This window comes from Pleurodeles waltl, chromosome 11 (assembly GCF_031143425.1).
Source record: "Pleurodeles waltl isolate 20211129_DDA chromosome 11, aPleWal1.hap1.20221129, whole genome shotgun sequence".
NCBI classification, from domain to species: Eukaryota; Metazoa; Chordata; class Amphibia; order Caudata; family Salamandridae; genus Pleurodeles; species Pleurodeles waltl.
Window position 1 is genome coordinate 574,068,765 of NC_090450.1, and position 20,809 is coordinate 574,089,573.

General features: G+C 49.8%; 1 protein-coding gene across 5 annotated transcripts in view; it reads left to right on the forward strand.

Annotated features, from left to right (window-relative positions):
* The window catches only part of CCAR2 (cell cycle and apoptosis regulator 2), a 566,602-nt gene that overhangs the window by 252,150 nt on the left and 293,643 nt on the right, over nt 1-20,809 (forward strand). For all 5 annotated transcript variants that reach the window (XM_069214048.1, XM_069214051.1, XM_069214050.1 and 2 more), the window contains one exon: nt 18,041-18,200. In XM_069214048.1, coding sequence (XP_069070149.1) covers nt 18,041-18,200 — 160 coding nt within the window. The remainder of the gene's footprint in view (nt 1-18,040; nt 18,201-20,809) is intronic.

Sequence of the window (20,809 nt, forward strand, 5' to 3'; positions counted from 1 at the left end):
GCACACTGTTGATCCCACTTGGAGACTAGCCATACCAGTGTTACCTGGATGGGAGTTTGGAGTGGAACCCTTCTTGGGACAGGCCTTGTCTCCAGTTTGGTGTCCATGCTGTTTACAGCTATGACACCAGGCCTTTTTGGGATCAAAGTTTTTACCCTTGTACCCATTGTTTTGTGAAGAGGCTCTGGGCCCACCCTCCTGTGCAGGTTTTTGGGGGCCTGTAGAAGACTCTTTACTATTTTTAGTTTTGGTTGTCTCATCACCCTTCCCCTGGGGAGTCTTTGTGACCCCTTTCTTTTGGTCACCCCCTGTTGAAGTCTTGGACACCCTTGTTTTGACCCAATGGTCCGCCTTCTTTCCCAATTCTTGGGGAGAAATTGGTCCTAGGTCTACCAGATGCTGATGCAGTTTATCATTGAAACAATTACTTAACAGGTGTTCTTTCACAAATAAATTGTACAGCCCATCATAATTACTTACACCACTGCCTTGAATCCAACCGTCTAGTGTTTTCACTGAGTAGTCAACAAAGTCAACCCAGGTCTGGCGCGAGGATTTTTGAGCCCCCCTGAACCTAATCCTGTACTCCTCAGTGGAGAATCCAAAGCCCTCAATCAGGGTACCCTTCATGAGGTCATAAGATTCTGCATCTTGTCCAGAGAGTGTGAGGAGTCTATCCCTACACTTTCCTGTGAACATTTCCCAAAGGAGAGCACCCCAGTGAGATCTGTTCACTTTTCTGGTTACACATGCCCTCTCAAAAGCTGTGAACCATTTGGTGATGTCATCACCATCTTCATATTTAGTTACAATCCCTTTAGGGATTTTCAACATGTCAGGAGAATCTCTGACCCTATTTATGTTGCTGCCACCATTGATGGGTCCTAGGCCCATCTCTTGTCTTTCCCTCTCTATGGCTAGGATCTGTCTTTCCAAAGCCAATCTTTTGGCCATCCTGGCTAACTGGATGTCCTCTTCACTGGGGCTATCCTCAGTGATTTCAGAGGTGTTGGTCTCTCCTGTGAGGGAACCAGCATCTCTGACTATTATTTTTGGAGTCAGGGTTTGAGGGACCCTGTTCTCCCTAGATAGGATTGGTAGGGGGGAATTTTCCTCCAAGTCACTATCTTCTTCCTCTGAGTTGCCACCCTCAGAGGGGTTGGCCTTTTCAAACTCTGCCAAAAGCTCCTGGAGCTGTATTTTGGTAGGTTTGGGGCCCATTGTTATTTTCTTTATTTTACAGAGTGACCTTAGCTCCCTCATCTTAAGATGGAGGTAAGGTGTGGTGTCGAGTTCCACCACAGTCACATCTGTGCTAGACATTTTGCTTCTAAAAGTTGGAATACTTTTTAAGAATCTACAACTGGTTCTAGAATCTAATTCAAACTTTTACAAACTTTTAAACTCTAAAAGAAATGCTAAACAGGATCTAACACAAGGCCCTAGCAGGTCTTTTAAGAATTTAGAAAACTTTTCAAATTGCAAAAATCAATTTCTAATGACAATTTTGGAATTTGTCGTGTGATCAGGTATTGGCTGAGTAGTCCAGCAAATGCAAAGTCTTGTACCCCACCGCTGATCCACCAATGTAGGAAGTTGGCTCTGTATGTGCTATTTCAAAGTAAGGAATAGCATGCACAGAGTCCAAGGGTTCCCCTTAGAGGTAAAATAGTGGTAAAAATAGATAATACTAATGCTCTATTTTGTGGTAGTGTGGTCGAGCAGTAGGCTTATCCAAGGAGTAGTGTTAAGCATTTGTTGTACATACACATAGACAATAAATGAGGTACACACACTCAGAGACAAATCCAGCCAATAGGTTTTTGTTATAGAAAAATATCTTTTCTTAGTTTATTTTAAGAACCACAGGTTCAAATTTAACATGTAATATCTTGTTCGAAAGGTATTGCAGGTAAGTACTTTAGGAACTTCAAATCATAAAAATTGCATGTATACTTTTCAAGTTATTGACAAATAGCTGTTTTAAAAGTGGACACTTAGTGCAATTTTCACAGTTCCTGGGGGAGGTAAGTTTTTGTTAGTTTTACCAGGTAAGTAGGACACTTACAGGGTTCAGTTCTTGGTCCAAGGTAGCCCACCGTCGGGGGTTCAGAGCAACCCCAAAGTCACCACACCAGCAGCTCAGGGCCGGTCAGGTGCAGAGTTCAAAGTGGTGCCCAAAACACATAGGCTAGAATGGAGAGAAGGGGGTGCCCCGGTTCCGGTCTGCTTGCAGGTAAGTACCCGCGTCTTCGGAGGGCAGACCAGAGGGGTTTTGTAGGGCACCGGGGGGGACACAAGCCCACACAGAAATTTCACCCTCAGCAGCGCGGGGGCGGCCGGGTGCAGTGTAGAAACCAGCGTCGGGTTCGCAATGTTAGTCTATGAGAGATCTCGGGATCTCTTCAGCGCTGCAGGCAGGCAAGGGGGGGGTTCCTCGGGGAAACCTCCACTTGGGCAAGGGAGAGGGACTCCTGGGGGTCACTTCTCCAGTGAAAGTCCGGTCCTTCAGGTCCTGGGGGCTGCGGGTGCAGGGTCTCTCCCAGGCGTCGGGACTTTGGATTCAAAGAGTCGCGGTCAGGGGAAGCCTCGGGATTCCCTCTGCAGGCGGCGCTGTGGGGGCTCAGGGGGGACAGGTTTTGGTACTCACAGTATCAGAGTAGTCCTGGGGTCCCTCCTGAGGTGTCGGGTCTCCACCAGCCGAGTCAGGGTCGCCGGGTGCAGTGTTGCAAGTCTCACGCTTCTTGCGGGGAGCTTGCAGGGTTCTTTAAAGCTGCTGGAAACAAAGTTGCAGCCTTTCTTGGAGCAGGTCCGCTGTCCTCGGGAGTTTCTTGTCTTTTCGAAGCAGGGGCAGTCCTCAGAGGATGTCGAGGTCGCTGGTCCCTTTGGAAGGCGTCGCTGGAGCAGGATCTTTGGAAGGCAGGAGACAGGCCGGTGAGTTTCTGGAGCCAAGGCAGTTGTCGTCTTCTGGTCTTCCGCTGCAGGGGTTTTCAGCTGGGCAGTCCTTCTTCTTGTAGTTGCAGGAATCTGATTTTCTAGGGTTCAGGGTAGCCCTTAAATACGAAATTTAAGGGCGTGTTTAGGTCTGGGGGGTTAGTAGCCAATGGCTACTAGCCCTGAGGGTGGGTACACCCTCTTTGTGCCTCCTCCCAAGGGGAGGGGGTCACAATCCTAACCCTATTGGGGGAATCCTCCATCTGCAAGATGGAGGATTTCTAAAAGTCAGAGTCACCTCAGCTCAGGACACCTTAGGGGCTGTCTTGACTGGCCAGTGACTCCTCCTTGTTTTTCTCATTATTTTCTCCGGCCTTGCCGCCAAAAGTGGGGCCTGGCCGGAGGGGGCGGGCAACTCCACTAGCTGGAGTGTCCTGCTGGGTTGGCACAAAGGAGGTGAGCCTTTGAGGCTCACCGCCAGGTGTGACAATTCCTGCCTGGGGGAGGTGTTAGCATCTCCACCCAGTGCAGGCTTTGTTACTGGCCTCAGAGTGACAAAGGCACTCTCCCCATGGGGCCAGCAACATGTCTCGGTTTGTGGCAGGCTGCTAAAACTAGTCAGCCTACACAGATAGTCGGTTAAGTTTCAGGGGGCACCTCTAAGGTGCCCTCTGTGGTGTATTTTACAATAAAATGTACACTGGCATCAGTGTGCATTTATTGTGCTGAGAAGTTTGATACCAAACTTCCCAGTTTTCAGTGTAGCCATTATGGTGCTGTGGAGTTCGTGTTTGACAAACTCCCAGACCATATACTCTTATGACTACCCTGCACTTACAATGTCTAAGGTTTTGTTTAGACACTGTAGGGGTACCATGCTCATGCACTGGTACCCTCACCTATGGTATAGTGCACCCTGCCTTAGGGCTGTAAGGCCTGCTAGAGGGGTGTCTTACCTATACTGCATAGGCAGTGAGAGGCTGGCATGGCACCCTGAGGGGAGTGCCATGTCGACTTACTCGGTTTGTCCTCACTAGCACACACAAGCTGGCAAGCAGTGTGTCTGTGCTGAGTGAGAGGTCTCCAGGGTGGCATAAGACATGCTGCAGCCCTTAGAGACCTTCCTTGGCATCAGGGCCCTTGGTACTAGAAGTACCAGTTACAAGGGACTTATCTGGATGCCAGGGTCTGCCAATTGTGGATACAAAAGTACAGGTTAGGGAAAGAACACTGGTGCTGGGGCCTGGTTAGCAGGCCTCAGCACACTTTCAATTGTAAACATAGCATCAGCAAAGGCAAAAAGTCAGGGGGCAACCATGCCAAGGAGGCATTTCCTTACACCCCTCTAGCAGGCCTTACAGCCCTAAGGCAGGGTGCACTATACCATAGGTGAGGGTACCAATGCATGAGCATGGTACCCCTACAGTGTCTAAACAAAACCTTAGACATTGTAAGTGCAGGGTAGCCATAAGAGTATATGGTCTGGGAGTTTGTCAAACACAAACTCCACAACACCATAATGGCTACACTGAAAACTGGGAAGTTTGGTATCAAACTTCTCAGCACAATAAATGCACACTGATGCCAGTGTACATTTTATTGCAAAATACACCCCAGAGGGCACCTTAGAGGTGCCCCCTGAAACTTAACCGACTGTCTGTGTAGGCTGACTAGTTCCAGCAGCCTGCCACACTAGAGACATGTTGCTGGCCCCATGGGGAGAGTGCCTTTGTCACTCTGAGGCCAGTAACAAAGCCTGCACTGGGTGGAGATGCTAACACCTCCCCCAGGCAGGAGCTGTAACACCTGGCGGTGAGCCTCAAAGGCTCACCCCTTTGTCACAGCACCGCAGGACACTCCAGCTAGTGGAGTGACCCGCCCCCTCCGGCCCCGGCCCCCACTTTTGGCGGCAAGGCCGGAGAAAATAATGAGAATAACAAGGAGGAGTCACTGGCCAGTCAGGACAGCCCCTAAGGTGTCCTGAGCTGAGGTGACTCTAACTTTTAGAAATCCTCCATCTTGCAGATGGAGGATTCCCCCAATAGGGTTAGGATTGTGACCCCCTCCCCTTGGGAGGAGGCACAAAGAGGGTGTACCCACCCTCCGGGCTAGTAGCCATTGGCTACTAACCCCCCAGACCTAAACACGCCCTTAAATTTAGTATTTAAGGGCTACCCTGAACCCTAGAAAATTAGATTCCTGCAACAACAAGAAGGACTGCCCAGCTGAAAACCCCTGCAGAGGAAGACCAGAAGACAACTGCCTTGGCTCCAGAAACTCACCGGCCTGTCACCTGCCTTCCAAAGAACTCTGCTCCAGCGACGCCTTCCAAAGGGACCAGCGACCTCTGAATCCTCTGAGGACGGCCCTGCTTCGACGACGACAAGAAACTCCTGAGGACAGCGGACCTGCTCCAAAAAGACTGCAACTTTGTTTCAAGAAGCAGCTTTAAAGAACCCTGCAACTCCCCGCAAGAAGCGTGAGACTTGCAACACTGCACCCGGCGACCCCGACTCGGCTGGTGGAGAACCAACACCTCAGGGAGGACCCCCGGACTACTCTACGACTGTGAGTACCAAAACCTGTCCCCCCTGAGCCCCCACAGCGCCGCCTGCAGAGGGAATCCCGAGGCTTCCCCTGACCGCGACTCTCTGAAACCTAAGTCCCGACGCCTGGAAAAGACCCTGCACCCGCAGCCCCCAGGACCTGAAGGACCGGACTTTCACTGCAGAAGTGACCCCCAGGAGTCCCTCTCCCTTGCCCAAGTGGAGGTTTCCCCGAGGAAGCCCCCCCTTTCCTGCCTGCAGCGCTGTAGAGATCCCTTGATCTCTCATTGACTTACATTGCGAACCCGACGCTTGTTCTAACACTGCACCCGGCCGCCCCCGCGCCGCTGAGGGTGAAATTTCTGTGTGGGCTTGTGTCCCCCCCGGTGCCCTACAAAACCCCCCTGGTCTGCCCTCCGAAGACGCGGGTACTTACCTGCAAACAGACCGGAACCGGGGCACCCCCTTCTCTCCATTGCAGCCTATGCGTTTTGGGCACCACTTTGAACTCTGCACCTGACCGGCCCTGAGCTGCTGGTGTGGTGACTTTGGGGTTGCTCTGAACCCCCAACGGTGGGCTACCTTGGACCAAGAACTGAACCCTGTAAGTGTCTTACTTACCTGGTTAACCTAACAAATACTTACCTCCCCCAGGAACTGTGAAAATTGCACTAAGTGTCCACTTTTAAAGTAGCTATTTGTGAATAACTTGAAAAGTATACATGCAATTGAGATGATTCAAAGTTCCTAATGTACTTACCTGCAATACCTTTCAAACAAGATATTACATGTTAAATTTGAACCTGTGGTTCTTGAAATAAACTAAGAAAATATATTTTTCTATAACAAAACCTATTGGCTGGATTTGTCTCTGAGTGTGTGTACCTCATTTATTGTCTATGTGTATGTACAACAAATGCTTAACACTACTCCTTGGATAAGCCTACTGCTCGACCACACTACCACAAAATAGAGCATTAGTATTATCTATTTTTACCACTATTTTACCTCTAAGGGGAACCCTTGGACTCTGTGCATGCTATTCCTTACTTTGAAATAGCACATACAGAGCCAACTTCCTACATTGGTGGATCAGCGGTGGGGTACAAGACTTTGCATTTGCTGGACTACTCAGCCAATACCTGATCACACGACAAATTCCAAAATTGTCATTAGAAATTGATTTTTGCAATTTGAAAAGTTTTCTAAATTCTTAAAAGACCTGCTAGGGCCTTGTGTTAGATCCTGTTTAGCATTTCTTTTAGAGTTTAAAAGTTTGTAAAAGTTTGAATTAGATTCTAGAACCAGTTTTAGATTCTTAAAAAGTATTCCAACTTTTAGAAGCAAAATGTCTAGCACAGATGTGACTGTGGTGGAACTCGACACCACACCTTACCTCCATCTACAGATGAGAGAGCTAAGGTCACTCTGTAAACTAAAGAAAATAGCAATGGGCCCCAAACCTACCAAAGTACAGCTCCAGGAGCTGTTGGCAGAGTTTGAAAAGGCCAACCCCTCTGAGGATGGCAACTCAGAGGATGAAGATAGTGACTTGGAGGGAAATTCCCCCCCTCCAGTCCTACTTAGGGAGAGCAGGGCTTCTCAAGCCCTGACTCCACAAATAATAGTCAGAGATGCTGGTTCCCTCACAGGAGGGACCAACAACTCTGAAATCACTGAGGAGAACTCCAGTGAAGAGGACATCCAGTTAGCCAGGATGGCCAAAAGATTGGCTTTGGAAAGACAGATCCTGGCCATAGAAAGGGAAAGACAAGAGATGGGCCTAGGACCCATCAATGGTGGCAGCAACATAAATAGGGTCAGAGATTCTCCTGACATGTTGAAAATCCCCAAAGGGATTGTAACTAAATATGAAGATGGTGATGACATCACCAAATGGTTCACAGCTTTTGAGAGGGCTTGTGTAACCAGAAAAGTGAACAAATCTCACTGGGGTGCTCTCCTTTGGGAAATGTTCACAGGAAAGTGTAGGGATAGACTCCTCACACTCTCTGGAAAAGATGCAGAATCTTATGACCTCATGAAGGGTACCCTGATTGAGGGCTTTGGATTCTCCACTGAGGAGTATAGGATTAGATTCAGGGGGGCTCAAAAATCCTCGAGCCAGACCTGGGTTGACTTTGTAGACTACTGTAAGGAAATGCCTCCTTGGCATGGTTGCCCCCTGACTTTTTGCCTTTGCTGATGCTATGTTTACAATTGAAAGTGTGCTGAGGCCTGCTAACCAGGCCCCAGCACCAGTGTTCTTTCCCTAACCTGTACTTTTGTATCCACAATTGGCAGACCCTGGCATCCAGATAAGTCCCTTGTAACTGGTACTTCTAGTACCAAGGGCCCTGATGCCAAGGAAGGTCTCTAAGGGCTGCAGCATGTCTTATGCCACCCTGGAGACCTCTCACTCAGCACAGACACACTGCTTGCCAGCTTGTGTGTGCTAGTGAGGACAAAACGAGTAAGTCGACATGGCACTCCCCTCAGGGTGCCATGCCAGCCTCTCACTGCCTATGCAGTATAGGTAAGACACCCCTCTAGCAGGCCTTACAGCCCTAAGGCAGGGTGCACTATACCATAGGTGAGGGTACCAGTGCATGAGCATGGTACCCCTACAGTGTCTAAACAAAACCTTAGACATTGTAAGTGCAGGGTAGCCATAAGAGTATATGGTCTGGGAGTCTGTCAAACACGAACTCCACAGCACCATAATGGCTACACTGAAAACTGGGAAGTTTGGTATCAAACTTCTCAGCACAATAAATGCACACTGATGCCAGTGTACATTTTATTGTAAAATACACCCCAGAGGGCACCTTAGAGGTGCCCCCTGAAACTTAACCGACTATCTGTGTAGGCTGACTAGTTTTAGCAGCCTGCCACAAACCGAGACATGTTGCTGGCCCCATGGGGAGAGTGCCTTTGTCACTCTGAGGCCAGTAACAAAGCCTGCACTGGGTGGAGATGCTAACACCTCCCCCAGGCAGGAATTGTCACACCTGGCGGTGAGCCTCAAAGGCTCACCTCCTTTGTGCCAACCCAGCAGGACACTCCAGCTAGTGGAGTTGCCCGCCCCCCTCCGGCCAGGCCCCACTTTTGGCGGCAAGGCCGGAGAAAATAATGAGAATAACAAGGAGGAGTCACTGGCCAGTCAGGACAGCCCCTAAGGTGTCCTGAGCTGAGGTGACTCTAACTTTTAGAAATCCTCCATCTTGCAGATGGAGGATTCCCCCAATAGGGTTAGGATTGTGTCCCCCTCCCCTTGGGAGGAGGCACAAAGAGGGTGTACCCACCCTCAGGGCTAGTAGCCATTGGCTACTAACCCCCCAGACCTAAACACGCCCTTAAATTTAGTATTTAAGGGCTACCCTGAACCCTAGAAAATTAGATTCCTGCAACTACAAGAAGAAGGACTGCCCAGCTGAAAACCCCTGCAGCGGAAGACCAGAAGACGACAACTGCCTTGGCTCCAGAAACTCACCGGCCTGTCTCCTGCCTTCCAAAGATCCTGCTTCAGCGACGCCTTCCAAAGGGACCAGCGACCTCGACATCCTCTGAGGACTGCCCCTGCTTCGAAAAGACAAGAAACTCCCGAGGACAGCGGACCTGCTCCAAGAAAAGCTGCAACTTTGTTTCCAGCAACTTTAAAGAACCCTGCAAGCTCCCCGCAAGAAGCGTGAGACTTGCAACACTGCACCCGGCGACCCCGACTCGGCTGGTGGCGATCCGACACCTCAGGAGGGACCCCAGGACTACTCTGATACTGTGAGTACCAAAACCTGTCCCCCCTGAGCCCCCACAGCGCCGCCTGCAGAGGGAATCCCGAGGCTTCCCCTGACCGCGACTCTTTGAACCTAAAGTCCCGACGCCTGGGAGAGACCCTGCACCCGCAGCCCCCAGGACCTGAAGGACCGGACTTTCACTGGAGAAGTGACCCCCAGGAGTCCCTCTCCCTTGCCCAAGTGGAGGTTTCCCCGAGGAATCCCCCCCTTGCCTGCCTGCAGCGCTGAAGAGATCCCGAGATCTCTCATAGACTAACATTGCGAACCTGACGCTTGTTTCTACACTGCACCCGGCCGCCCCCGCGCCGCTGAGGGTGAAATTTCTGTGTGGGCTTGTGTCCCCCCCGGTGCCCTACAAAACCCCCCTGGTCTGCCCTCCGAAGACGCGGGTACTTACCTGCAAGCAGACCGGAACCGGGGCACCCCCTTCTCTCCATTCTAGCCTATGCGTTTTGGGCACCACTTTGAACTCTGCACCTGACCGGCCCTGAGCTGCTGGGGTGGTGACTTTGGGGTTGCTCTGAACCCCCAACGGTGGGCTACCTTGGACCAAGAACTGAACCCTGTAAGTGTCTTACTTACCTGGTAAAACTAACAAAAACTTACCTCCCCCAGGAACTGTGAAAATTGCACTAAGTGTCCACTTTTAAAACAGCTATTTGTCAATAAGTTGTAAAGTATACATGCAATTTTTATGATTTGAAGTTCCTAAAGTACTTACCTGCAATACCTTTCGAATGAGATATTACATGTAGAATTTGAACCTGTGGTTCTTAAAATAAACTAAGAAAAGATATTTTTCTATACAAAAACCTATTGGCTGGATTTGTCTCCGAGTGTGTGTACCTCATTTATTGTCTATGTGTATGTACAACAAATGCTTAACACTACTCCTTGGATAAGCCTACTGCTCGACCACACTACCACAAAATAGAGCATTAGTATTATCTATTTTTACCACTATTTTACCTCTAAGGGGAACCCTTGGACTCTGTGCATGCTATTCCTTACTTTGAAATAGCACATACAGAGCCAACTTCCTACAGCCAGCCAACAGCTCCAGAAGTTTTGGTATGACCAAAAGGCTGCAATGGTTGAGTTCCAACCAGGGCAGAAAGTCTGGGTTCTGGAGCTTGTGGCTCCCAGGGCACTCCAGGACAAATGGAGTGGCCCTTACCCAGTGCTAGAAAGGAAGAGTCAGGTCACCTACCTGGTGGACCTGGGCACAAGCAGGAGCCCCAAGAGGGTGATCCATGTGAACCGCCTTAAGCTCTTCCATGACAGGGCTGATGTAAATCTGTTGATGGTAACAGATGAGGATCAGGAGGCAGAGAGTGAACCTCTCCCTGATCTTCTGTCATCAGACCCAAAAGATGGCTCAGTAGATGGAGTGATCTACTCAGACACCCTCTCTGGCCAACAGCAAGCTGATTGTAGGAGAGTCCTACAACAGTTTCCTGAACTCTTCTCCCTAACCTCTGGTCAGACACAGCTGTGTACCCATGATGTGGACACAGGAGACAGCATGCCTGTCAAAAACAAAATTTTTAGACAGTCTGACCATGTTAAGGAAAGCATCAAGGTGGAAGTCCACAAGATGCTGGAATTGGGAGTAATTGAGCGCTCTGACAGCCCCTGGGCTAGCCCAGTGGTCTTAGTCCCAAAACCTCACACCAAAGATGGAAAGAAAGAGATGAGGTTTTGTGTGGACTACAGAGGGCTCAACTCTGTCACCAAGACAGATGCTCATCCAATTCCTAGAGCTGATGAGCTCATAGACAAATTAGGTGCTGCCAAATTCTTAAGTACCTTTGACTTGACAGCAGGGTACTGGCAAATAAAAATGGCACCTGGAGCAAAAGAGAAAACAGCATTCTCCACACCTGATGGGCATTATCAGTTTACTGTTATGCCCTTTGGTTTAAAGAATGCCCCTGCCACCTTCCAAAGGTTGGTGAATCAAGTCCTTGCTGGTTTGGAGTCCTTTAGCACAGCTTATCTTGATGATATTGCTGTCTTTAGCTCCACCTGGCAGGATCACCTGGTCCACCTGAAGAAGGTTTTGAAGGCTCTGCAATCTGCAGGCCTCTCTATCAAGGCATCCAAATGCCAGATAGGGCAGGGAACTGTGGTTTACTTGGGCCACCTTGTAGGTAGAGGCCAAGTTCAGCCACTCCAACCCAAGATCCAGACTATTCTGGACTGGGTAGCTCCAAAAACCCAGACTCAAGTCAGGGCATTCCTTGGCTTGACTGGGTATTACAGGAGGTTTGTGAAGGGATATGGATCTATTGTGACAGCCCTCACTGAACTCACCTCCAAGAAAATGCCCAAGAAAGTGAACTGGACTGTGGAATGCCAACAGGCCTTTGACACTCTGAAACAAGCAATGTGCTCAGCACCAGTTCTAAAAGCTCCAGATTACTCTAAGCAGTTCATTGTGCAGACAGATGCCTCTGAACATGGGATAGGGGCAGTTTTGTCCCAAACAAATGATGATGGCCTTGACCAGCCTGTTGCTTTCATTAGCAGGAGGTTACTCCCCAGGGAGCAGCGTTGGAGTGCCATTGAGAGGGAGGCCTTTGCTGTGGTTTGGTCCCTGAAGAAGCTGAGACCATACCTCTTTGGGACTCACTTCCTAGTTCAAACTGACCACAGACCTCTCAAATGGCTGATGCAAATGAAAGGTGAAAATCCTAAACTGTTGAGGTGGTCCATCTCCCTACAGGGAATGGACTTTATAGTGGAACACAGACCTGGGACTGCCCATGCCAATGCAGATGGCCTTTCCAGGTTCTTCCACTTAGAAAATGAAGACTCTCTTGGGAAAGGTTAGTCTCATCCTCACTTTCGTTTGGGGGGGGGTTGTGTAAGGAAATGCCTCCTTGGCATGGTTACCCCCTGACTTTTTGCCTTTGCTGATGCTATGTTTACAATTGAAAGTGTGCTGAGGCCTGCTAACCCGGCCCCAGCACCAGTGTTCTTTCCCTAACCTGTACTTTTGTATCCACAATTGGCAGACCCTGGCATCCAGATAAGTCCCTTGTAACTGGTACTTCTAGTACCAAGGGCCCTGATGCCAAGGAAGGTCTCTAAGGGCTGCAGCATGTCTTATGCCACCCTGGAGACCTCTCACTCAGCACAGACACACTGCTTGCCAGCTTGTGTGTGCTAGTGAGGACAAAACGAGTAAGTCGACATGGCACTCCCCTCAGGGTGCCATGCCAGCCTCTCACTGCCTATGCAAGTATAGGTCAGTCACCCCTCTAGCAGGCCTTACAGCCCTAAGGCAGGGTGCACTATACCATAGGTGAGGGTACCAATGCATGAGCATGGTACCCCTACAGTGTCTAAACAAAACCTTAGACATTGTAAGTGCAGGGTAGCCATAAGAGTATATGGTCTGGGAGTTTGTCAAACACGAACTCCACAACACCATAATGGCTACACTGAAAACTGGGAAGTTTGGTATCAAACTTCTCAGCACAATAAATGCACACTGATGCCAGTGTACATTTTATTGCAAAATACACCCCAGAGGGCACCTTAGAGGTGCCCCCTGAAACTTAACCGACTGTCTGTGTAGGCTGACTAGTTCCAGCAGCCTGCCACACTAGAGACATGTTGCTGGCCCCATGGGGAGAGTGCCTTTGTCACTCTGAGGCCAGTAACAAAGCCTGCACTGGGTGGAGATGCTAACACCTCCCCCAGGCAGCAGCTGTAACACCTGGCGGTGAGCCTCAAAGGCTCACCCCTTTGTCACAGCACCGCAGGACACTCCAGCTAGTGGAGTTGCCCGCCCCCTCCGGCCCGGCCCCCACTTTTGGCGACAAGGCCGGAGAAAATAATGAGAATAACAAGGAGGAGTCACTGGCCAGTCAGGACAGCCCCTAAGGTGTCCTGAGCTGAGGTGACTCTAACTTTTAGAAATCCTCCATCTTGCAGATGGAGGATTCCCCCAATAGGGTTAGGATTGTGACCCCCTCCCCTTGGGAGGAGGCACAAAGAGGGTGTACCCACCCTCAGGGCTAGTAGCCATTGGCTACTAACCCCCCAGACCTAAACACGCCCTTAAATTTAGTATTTAAGGGCTACCTTGAACCCTAGAAAATTAGATTCCTGCAACAACAAGAAGAAGGACTGCCCAGCTGAAAACCCCTGCAGAGGAAGACCAGAAGACAACAACTGCCTTGGCTCCAGAAACTCACCGGCCTGTCTCCTGCCTTCCAAAGAACTCTGCTCCAGCGACGCCTTCCAAAGGGACCAGCGACCTCTGAATCCTCTGAGGACGGCCCTGCTTCGACGACAAGAAACTCCCGAGGACAGCGGACCTGCTCCAAAAAGACTGCAACTTTGTTTCAAGAAGAAGCTTTAAAGAACCCTGCAACTCCCCGCAAGAAGCGTGAGACTTGCAACACTGCACCCGGCGACCACGACTCGGCTGGTGGAGAACCAACACCTCAGGGAGGACCCCCGGACTACTCTACGACTGTGAGTACCAAAACCTGTCCCCCCTGAGCCCCCACAGCGCCGCCTGCAGAGGGAATCCCGAGGCTTCCCCTGACCGCGACTCTCTGAAACCTAAGTCCCGACGCCTGGAAAAGACCCTGCACCCGCAGCCCCCAGGACCTGAAGGACCGGACTTTCACTGCAGAAGTGACCCCCAGGAGTCCCTCTCCCTTGCCCAAGTGGAGGTTTCCCCGAGGAAGCCCCCCCTTGCCTGCCTGCAGCGCTGAAGAGATCCCTTGATCTCTCATTGACTTACATTGCGAACCCGACGCTTGTTCTAACACTGCACCCGGCCGCCCCCGCGCCGCTGAGGGTGAAATTTCTGTGTGGGCTTGTGTCCCCCCCGGTGCCCTACAAAACCCCCCTGGTCTGCCCTCCGAAGACGCGGGTACTTACCTGCAAGCAGACCGGAACCGGGGCACCCCCTTCTCTCCATTGCAGCCTATGCGTTTTGGGCACCACTTTGAACTCTGCACCTGACCGACCCTGAGCTGCTGGTGTGGTCACTTTGGGGTTGCTCTGAACCCCCAACGGTGGGCTACCTTGGACCAAGAACTGAACCCTGTAAGTGTCTTACTTACCTGGTAAAACTAACAAAAACTTACCTCCCCCAGGAACTGTGAAAATTGCACTGTGTCCACTTTTAAAGTAGCTATTTGTGAATAACTTGAAAAGTATACATGCAATTGAAATAATTCAAAGTTCCTAATGTACTTACCTGCAATACCTTTCAAACAAGATATTACATGTTAAATTTGAACCTGTGGTTCTTGAAATAAACTAAGAAAATATATTTTTCTATAACAAAACCTATTGGCTGGATTTGTCTCTGAGTGAGTGTACCTCATTTATTGTCTATGTGTATGTACAACAAATGCTTAACACTACTCCTTGGATAAGCCTACTGCTCGACCACACTACCACAAAATAGAGCATTAGTATTATCTATTTTTACCACTATTTTACCTCTAAGGGGAACCCTTGGACTCTGTGCATGCTATTCCTTACTTTGAAATAGCACATACAGAGCCAACTTCCTACACCACCGTTGGGGGTTCAAGGCAACCCCAAAGTTACCACACCAGCACCTCAGGGCCGGTCAGGTACAGAGGTCAAAGAGGTGCCCAAAACACATAGGCTTCAATGGAAACAGGGTGCCCCGGTTCCAGTCTGCCAGCAGGAAGTACCCGCGTCCTCGGAGGGCAGACCAGGGGGGTTTTGTAGGGCACCAGGGGGTGGGGGGGGGGGGTAGCACAAGCAGGCACAGAAAGTACACCCTCAGCGGCACAGGGGCGGCCGGGTGCAGATTGCAAACAGGCGTCGGGTTTTGTATTAAAAATAATGGGGAGACCCGGGGGTCTCTTCAACGATGCAGGCAGCCACGGGGAGCGCTCCTCTGGGTAGCCACCACCTGGGCTAGGCAGAAGGTCGCCTGGTGGTCGCTCCTGCACTGGAGTTCGGCTCCTTCAGGTCCTAAGGGCTGCGGGTGCAGTGTTGGTTCCAGGCGTCAGGTCCCTTGTTACAGGCAATCGCGGACAGGGGGAGCCTCTGGATTTCCTCTGCAGGCGTCTCTGTGGGGACTCTGGGGGGTCAACTCTGGCTACTCATGGGCTTGCAGTCGCTGGAGAGTCCTCCCTGTAGTGTTGGTTTTCCGCAGGTCGAGCCGGGGGCGTCGGGTGCAGAGTAGAAAGTCTCACGCTTCCGGCGGGAAGCGAGCAGTCCTTAAAGTTGCTTCTTTGTTGCAAGAAGTTGCAGGATTTTGAACAGAGGCGCTGTTCACGGGAGCTTCTTGGTCCTTTGGGTGCAGGGCAGTCCTCTGAGGCTTCAGGGGTCGCTGGTCCCTGTTGGATGTGTCACAGTTTTCGTCAAAGTAGGGAGACAGGCCGGTGGGGCTGGGGCCAAATCAGTTGTCGTCTCCGTCTTCACTGCAGAGCTTCAGGTCAGCAGTCCTTCTTTAGGTTGCAGAAATCTATCTTCCTCAATTCTGGGGGGCCCTAAATACTGAATTTAGGGGGGTGTTTAGGTCTGGGAGGGCAGTAGCCAATGGCTACTGTCCTTGAGGATGGATACACCCTCTTTGTGCCTCCTCCCTGTGGGGAGGGTGGCATATCCCTAATCCTATTGGGGGAATCCTCCATCCACAAGATGGAGGATTTCTAAAAGTAAGGGTCACCTCAGCTCAGGACACCTTAGGGGCTGTCCTGACTGGTGGGTGACTCCTCCTTGTTTTTCTCATTATCTCCTCCAGCCTTGCCGCCAAAAGTGGGGGCAGTGGCCGGAGGGGCGGGCATCTCCACTATCTGGGATGCCCTGTGGTGCTGTAACAAAGGGGGTGAGCCTTTGAGGCTAGCCACCAGGTGTTACAGTTCCTGCAGGGGGAGGTGAGAAGCACCTCCACCCAGTACAGGCTTTGTTACTAGCCACAGAGTGACAAAGGCACTCTCCCCATGTGGCCAGCAACATGTCTCGAGTGTGGCAGGCTGCTAAAACCAGTCAGCCTACACGGGTAGTTGGTTAAGATTTCAGGGGGCACCTCTAAGGTGCCCTCTGGGGTGTAAGTTACAATAAAATGTACACTGGCATCAGTGTGCATTTATTGTGCTGAGAAGTTTGATACCAAACTTCCCAGTTTCCAGTGCAGCCATTATGGTGCTGTGGAGTTCGTGTTTGACAGACTCCCAGACCATATACTCTTATGGCTACCCTGCACTTACAATGTCTAAGGTTTTGCTTAGACACTGTAGGGGCATAGTGCTCATGCACTTCTGCCCTCACCTGTGGTATAGTGCACCCTGCCTTAGGGCTGTAATGCCTGCTAGAGGGGTGACTTACCTATGCCACAGGCAGTGTGAGGTTGGCATGGCACTCGGAGGGGAGTGCCATGTTGACGTAGTCATTTTCTCCCCACCAGCACACACAAGCTGTGAAGCAGTGTGCATGTGCAGAGTGAGGGGTCTCTAGGGTGGCGTAAGACATGCTGCAGCCCTTAGAGACCTTCCGTGGCATCAGGGCCCTTGGTACCAGGGTACCACCTACAAGGGACTTACCTGGTTGCCAGGGTTGTGCCAATTGTGGAGACAAAGGTACAGTTTAGGGAAAGAATACTGGTGCTTGGACCTGGTTAGCAGGGTCCCAGCACACTTTCAAGTCATAATTTAGCATCAGCAAAGGCAAAAAGTCAGGGGATAACCATGCCAAGGAGGCATTTCCTTACAGATGCATTATAATTTATTTATTTTTTACATCTTTTAGTCGACTGAATTCGAGTTTTCTGTTTCTTTTACTAATCTGTAAGACTTTTTGTGTCACCTATAAGTAAAAGTGAAAGCAACAATGGCACACCATGTGAATTCAGTTCACGTTTTATTAAGCCTCTTAAGGTGACCCATCTAGCATCTAAAATACAGTAACCCATCCTATGATGGGTGCAAGTCTTCTTACGCAGGTATTAATTAGGCCAGATTTGTGCCTCAGTGCTCGGACTAGGTTCAGTTTGTTCAGAGAGCAAAATGAAATTTTTTTCTCTTCAGTTTCATTGAAAAGTGAAAAAGTTTGATAAAGTACTCCATACAATAAAGTAGTTTGTGAGGGGCTTTTGTTTTTAGACATTTAGCAAATGTTAACTTGCAGTTAGCCAGAAAGGCATGCAAACTTCAAGCTTTAAGAATGGAGGTTTGCTTTTGTCCTGTACTAATATTGAATCTGATGTTTTTTATGGTGATCTGAATACAGTCAAGACCATATCTAGCAGTGCATTGTCTGTTGGTAACACTGCTCACTGAGTCTCCTAGCTTTTGCACAGTCAGGTAAAGCACTTTATCAGATGGACCCTTTTCTGCTGTATTTTTGCATCCTTTCTGATTGGGAATTGAAATTGGTGCTCTGAAAGTCTCGAGGTGCAACAAATGGCAAGACCAGTGTGCTGTAGATCTGTCCATGTACCTGGCCTTTTCATTTGCTTATTTTATGCTGGTCAATTGTGTTTTGGGATTTCAACCTGCACAACTCATGAATTTTCAGCAAGGTGGGCTGAAGGCTACCAGCTACTGCAGGAGACTTTGTTCCACTATGTACAGATTTACTTTGATTAGAGCTCAACGGAATGGCTCACAAGGCATTTCTCTTTGAGACCAAGGCTAAGTCTTCTGCTCTTTCTCGAAACTCCATCATAATAAATGTGTTATGTCAAGTATTACAGAAAATGGCACATGGCCTCCCTTAGCGCTTTGGTGACTTCATCTTTCTCTTGTTCCACAGCAAGAGGTTGGTGACAGTGTCGACCTTTCACACAAACCCTCCAGCATATCAAGTGCCGCTCAACAGACAGACCAGAAAGACAATTGCAAGCAGTCTGCTGATGAAATCTCTCTACATGTGGATGAAGACATGCTGCTGTTGGAGGACCAGGATGTTTTTGGTATGTGTTAGAATGGAAGCTGTTATTAATCACCTTTTACTGACACAGTTCTATGAAAGGTAGTGCAGCTAGATACCAGGGCATATGAGCGTGGGCACTTTGGAGGAGAGCTATGCCTGGTTGATAGGGGGGGGGGGGGGGGGGGGGGGCTGTAGAAAGTTTTGGCATGAATTCTGTGGAGTAGAGCTGTGTCTGATTGGGAGGAGTGATATGGAAAATGTGTTATGTACAAAGAGCATTTCCACAACTTGTTTGACAGAGGCCATTTGGCCCAGCAGGGAATAGTATTTGCATGCATGTTTGTGTGATTCCAACTGCTGTGCAATTTTGCATATCTCTTGTTGAAACTTTCTGTAAAGTGTGAGACAAACAATCTGTTAGAACTTTTGTGTAAAAACGAAACTGTAAGCAGGGAATTGAATGAAAGTGTACGCTAAAAGGCAGTCATTATTTCTCTCCTGCCCCCTGAGCCTTAGCACATCCCTGAGCGACAGCAGCAGAAATAGTTTGCTCAGCATTTGTTGGCTTGCGCGACACTCTTCTTTACAGCATTGTAATTCGTCACTTCAGGCCTGGCATAATTTCCTTTTCTCTCTGTGGCGCAGGGACCAGGCACTGATTGTTTCAGCATAATCCGTGCCCATTCGCTGCTCCAGACATGAGTGAGGTACCACTTTGTTCTTTTTAACTTCTAGGGGACTGCAAATAGCCTCAAAGCGCATGACTGTCAAAAACGTGCCCAGTAGGACAAGCAAAATTGCAAAGTTGTATTTTTATAGATAACTTTTTTATTTTGAGAAGTCGTCTTTTCTCACTTTGCACTCCTATTTTCTTTTGTTCTAGCTTGTGGGTGCTGTTCTCAAAAGATGATGATTATTTTGTTCTGTTGCAAATTGACATTGTTTTTATATAATCTGTAATTTCTGAAATGATACTTTAACACATAATCGGGCACTACACCCCAATTCAACCCACTCCAATCTGCCCCACTACAATCCACTCCACCCATCCGCAATCCGCTCCACCACACTACAGTCCTCCTAACCCACCTCAATATAATCTGCCACACTCCAATCTCCAATCCAAAACAGTATGCCCCATTTCGGTCTGCTTCAAACAACAAAAATCTGCCGCACTCAACTCCTAAAACAATCTGCCGCTCTCCAACCTGCCGCACTCCCAACGAGTCCAATTCTCACTGTAATGCAATCTGCCGCACCTCCATCCAATCCACTGTAATGCAATCTGCCACACCCCCATCTAGTCCAATCCACTGTAATGCAATCTGCCCCTCTCCAATCCAAAACAATCTGTCCCACTCCCATCCGCCCTACTCCAATCCACTGTAATGCAATCTGCCCCACTCCCATCCAGTCCACTGTAACGCAGTCTGCCCCACTTCCATCAGCCCCAATCCATTGTAATGCAGTCTGCCCCACTCCCATCCGTCCCAATCCACTGTAATGCAGTCTGCCCCACTCTAGTCTACCCCTCTTAAATCCACAACAATCGGTCCCACTCCCATCTAATCCCCCCTACTCCCATCCAGTCCCTCCCTGCTCTTATCCAACCTACTCTCATCCAATCCCTCCCTACTCCCATCCACCCCCCTACTCCCATCCACCCCTACTCCCATCCATTCCCTCCCTACTCCCATCCATTCCCTCCCTACTCCTATCCATTCCCTCCCTACTCCCATCCATTCCCTCCCTACTCCCATCCAATCCCTCCCTACACCCATCCAATCCTTCCCTACTCCCATCCAATCCTTCCCTACTCCCATCCAATCCCCCCTACTCCCGTGCAATCTACCCCACTCTCATCCCATCCAACCCAATCCAGTCCTTTGCAATAGACTCTGCCCCACTCCTATCCACCCCAATCCAATCCACCGTAGTGAACTCTGCCCCACTCCTATCTACCCCAATGCACTGTAATGCAATCTGCCCACTCTAGTGTGCCCCTCTCCAATACAAAACAATTGTTCCCACTCCAAACCACCCCATTCCAATCCATTTTAATCTGCCCCACTTTAATCCAAAGCAATCTGCCCCACTCCAACCTGCCTCACTGTCCTCTGCCTCACTCAATTCACAAACAACCCAGTCCAGTCTAAAACAGTCTCCCCCAGTTCACCCCACTCCATCCCAGTTCACCCCACTCCATCCCAGTTCACCCCACTCCATCCCAGTTCACCCCACTCCATCCCAGTTCACCCCACTCCATCCCAGTTTACCCCACTCCATCCCAGCCCACCCCACTCCAATCCAGCCCACCCCACCCCAATCCAGCCCACCCCATCCCAATCCAGCCTACCCCACTCCAATACACCTCACCAGAATCCAGTCCACTCCAGTCCATCGCACCCTACTCCAATACAACCCACTTGAAGTCCAATACAACTCACTCAAGTCCACCCCACTCCAGTGAAGACCACTGCTACCCAGTCCACCTTTCTCCAATCCACCCACACCACCCCAATCCATCCCATTCCAATACAGTGCACTAGAATCCACCCACTCCCCATTAATCCATCCTACTCCAGCCCATACCACCTTAATCTGCTCCACCCCAATCCACCCACCCCACTCCAGTCCACCCCAATCCAC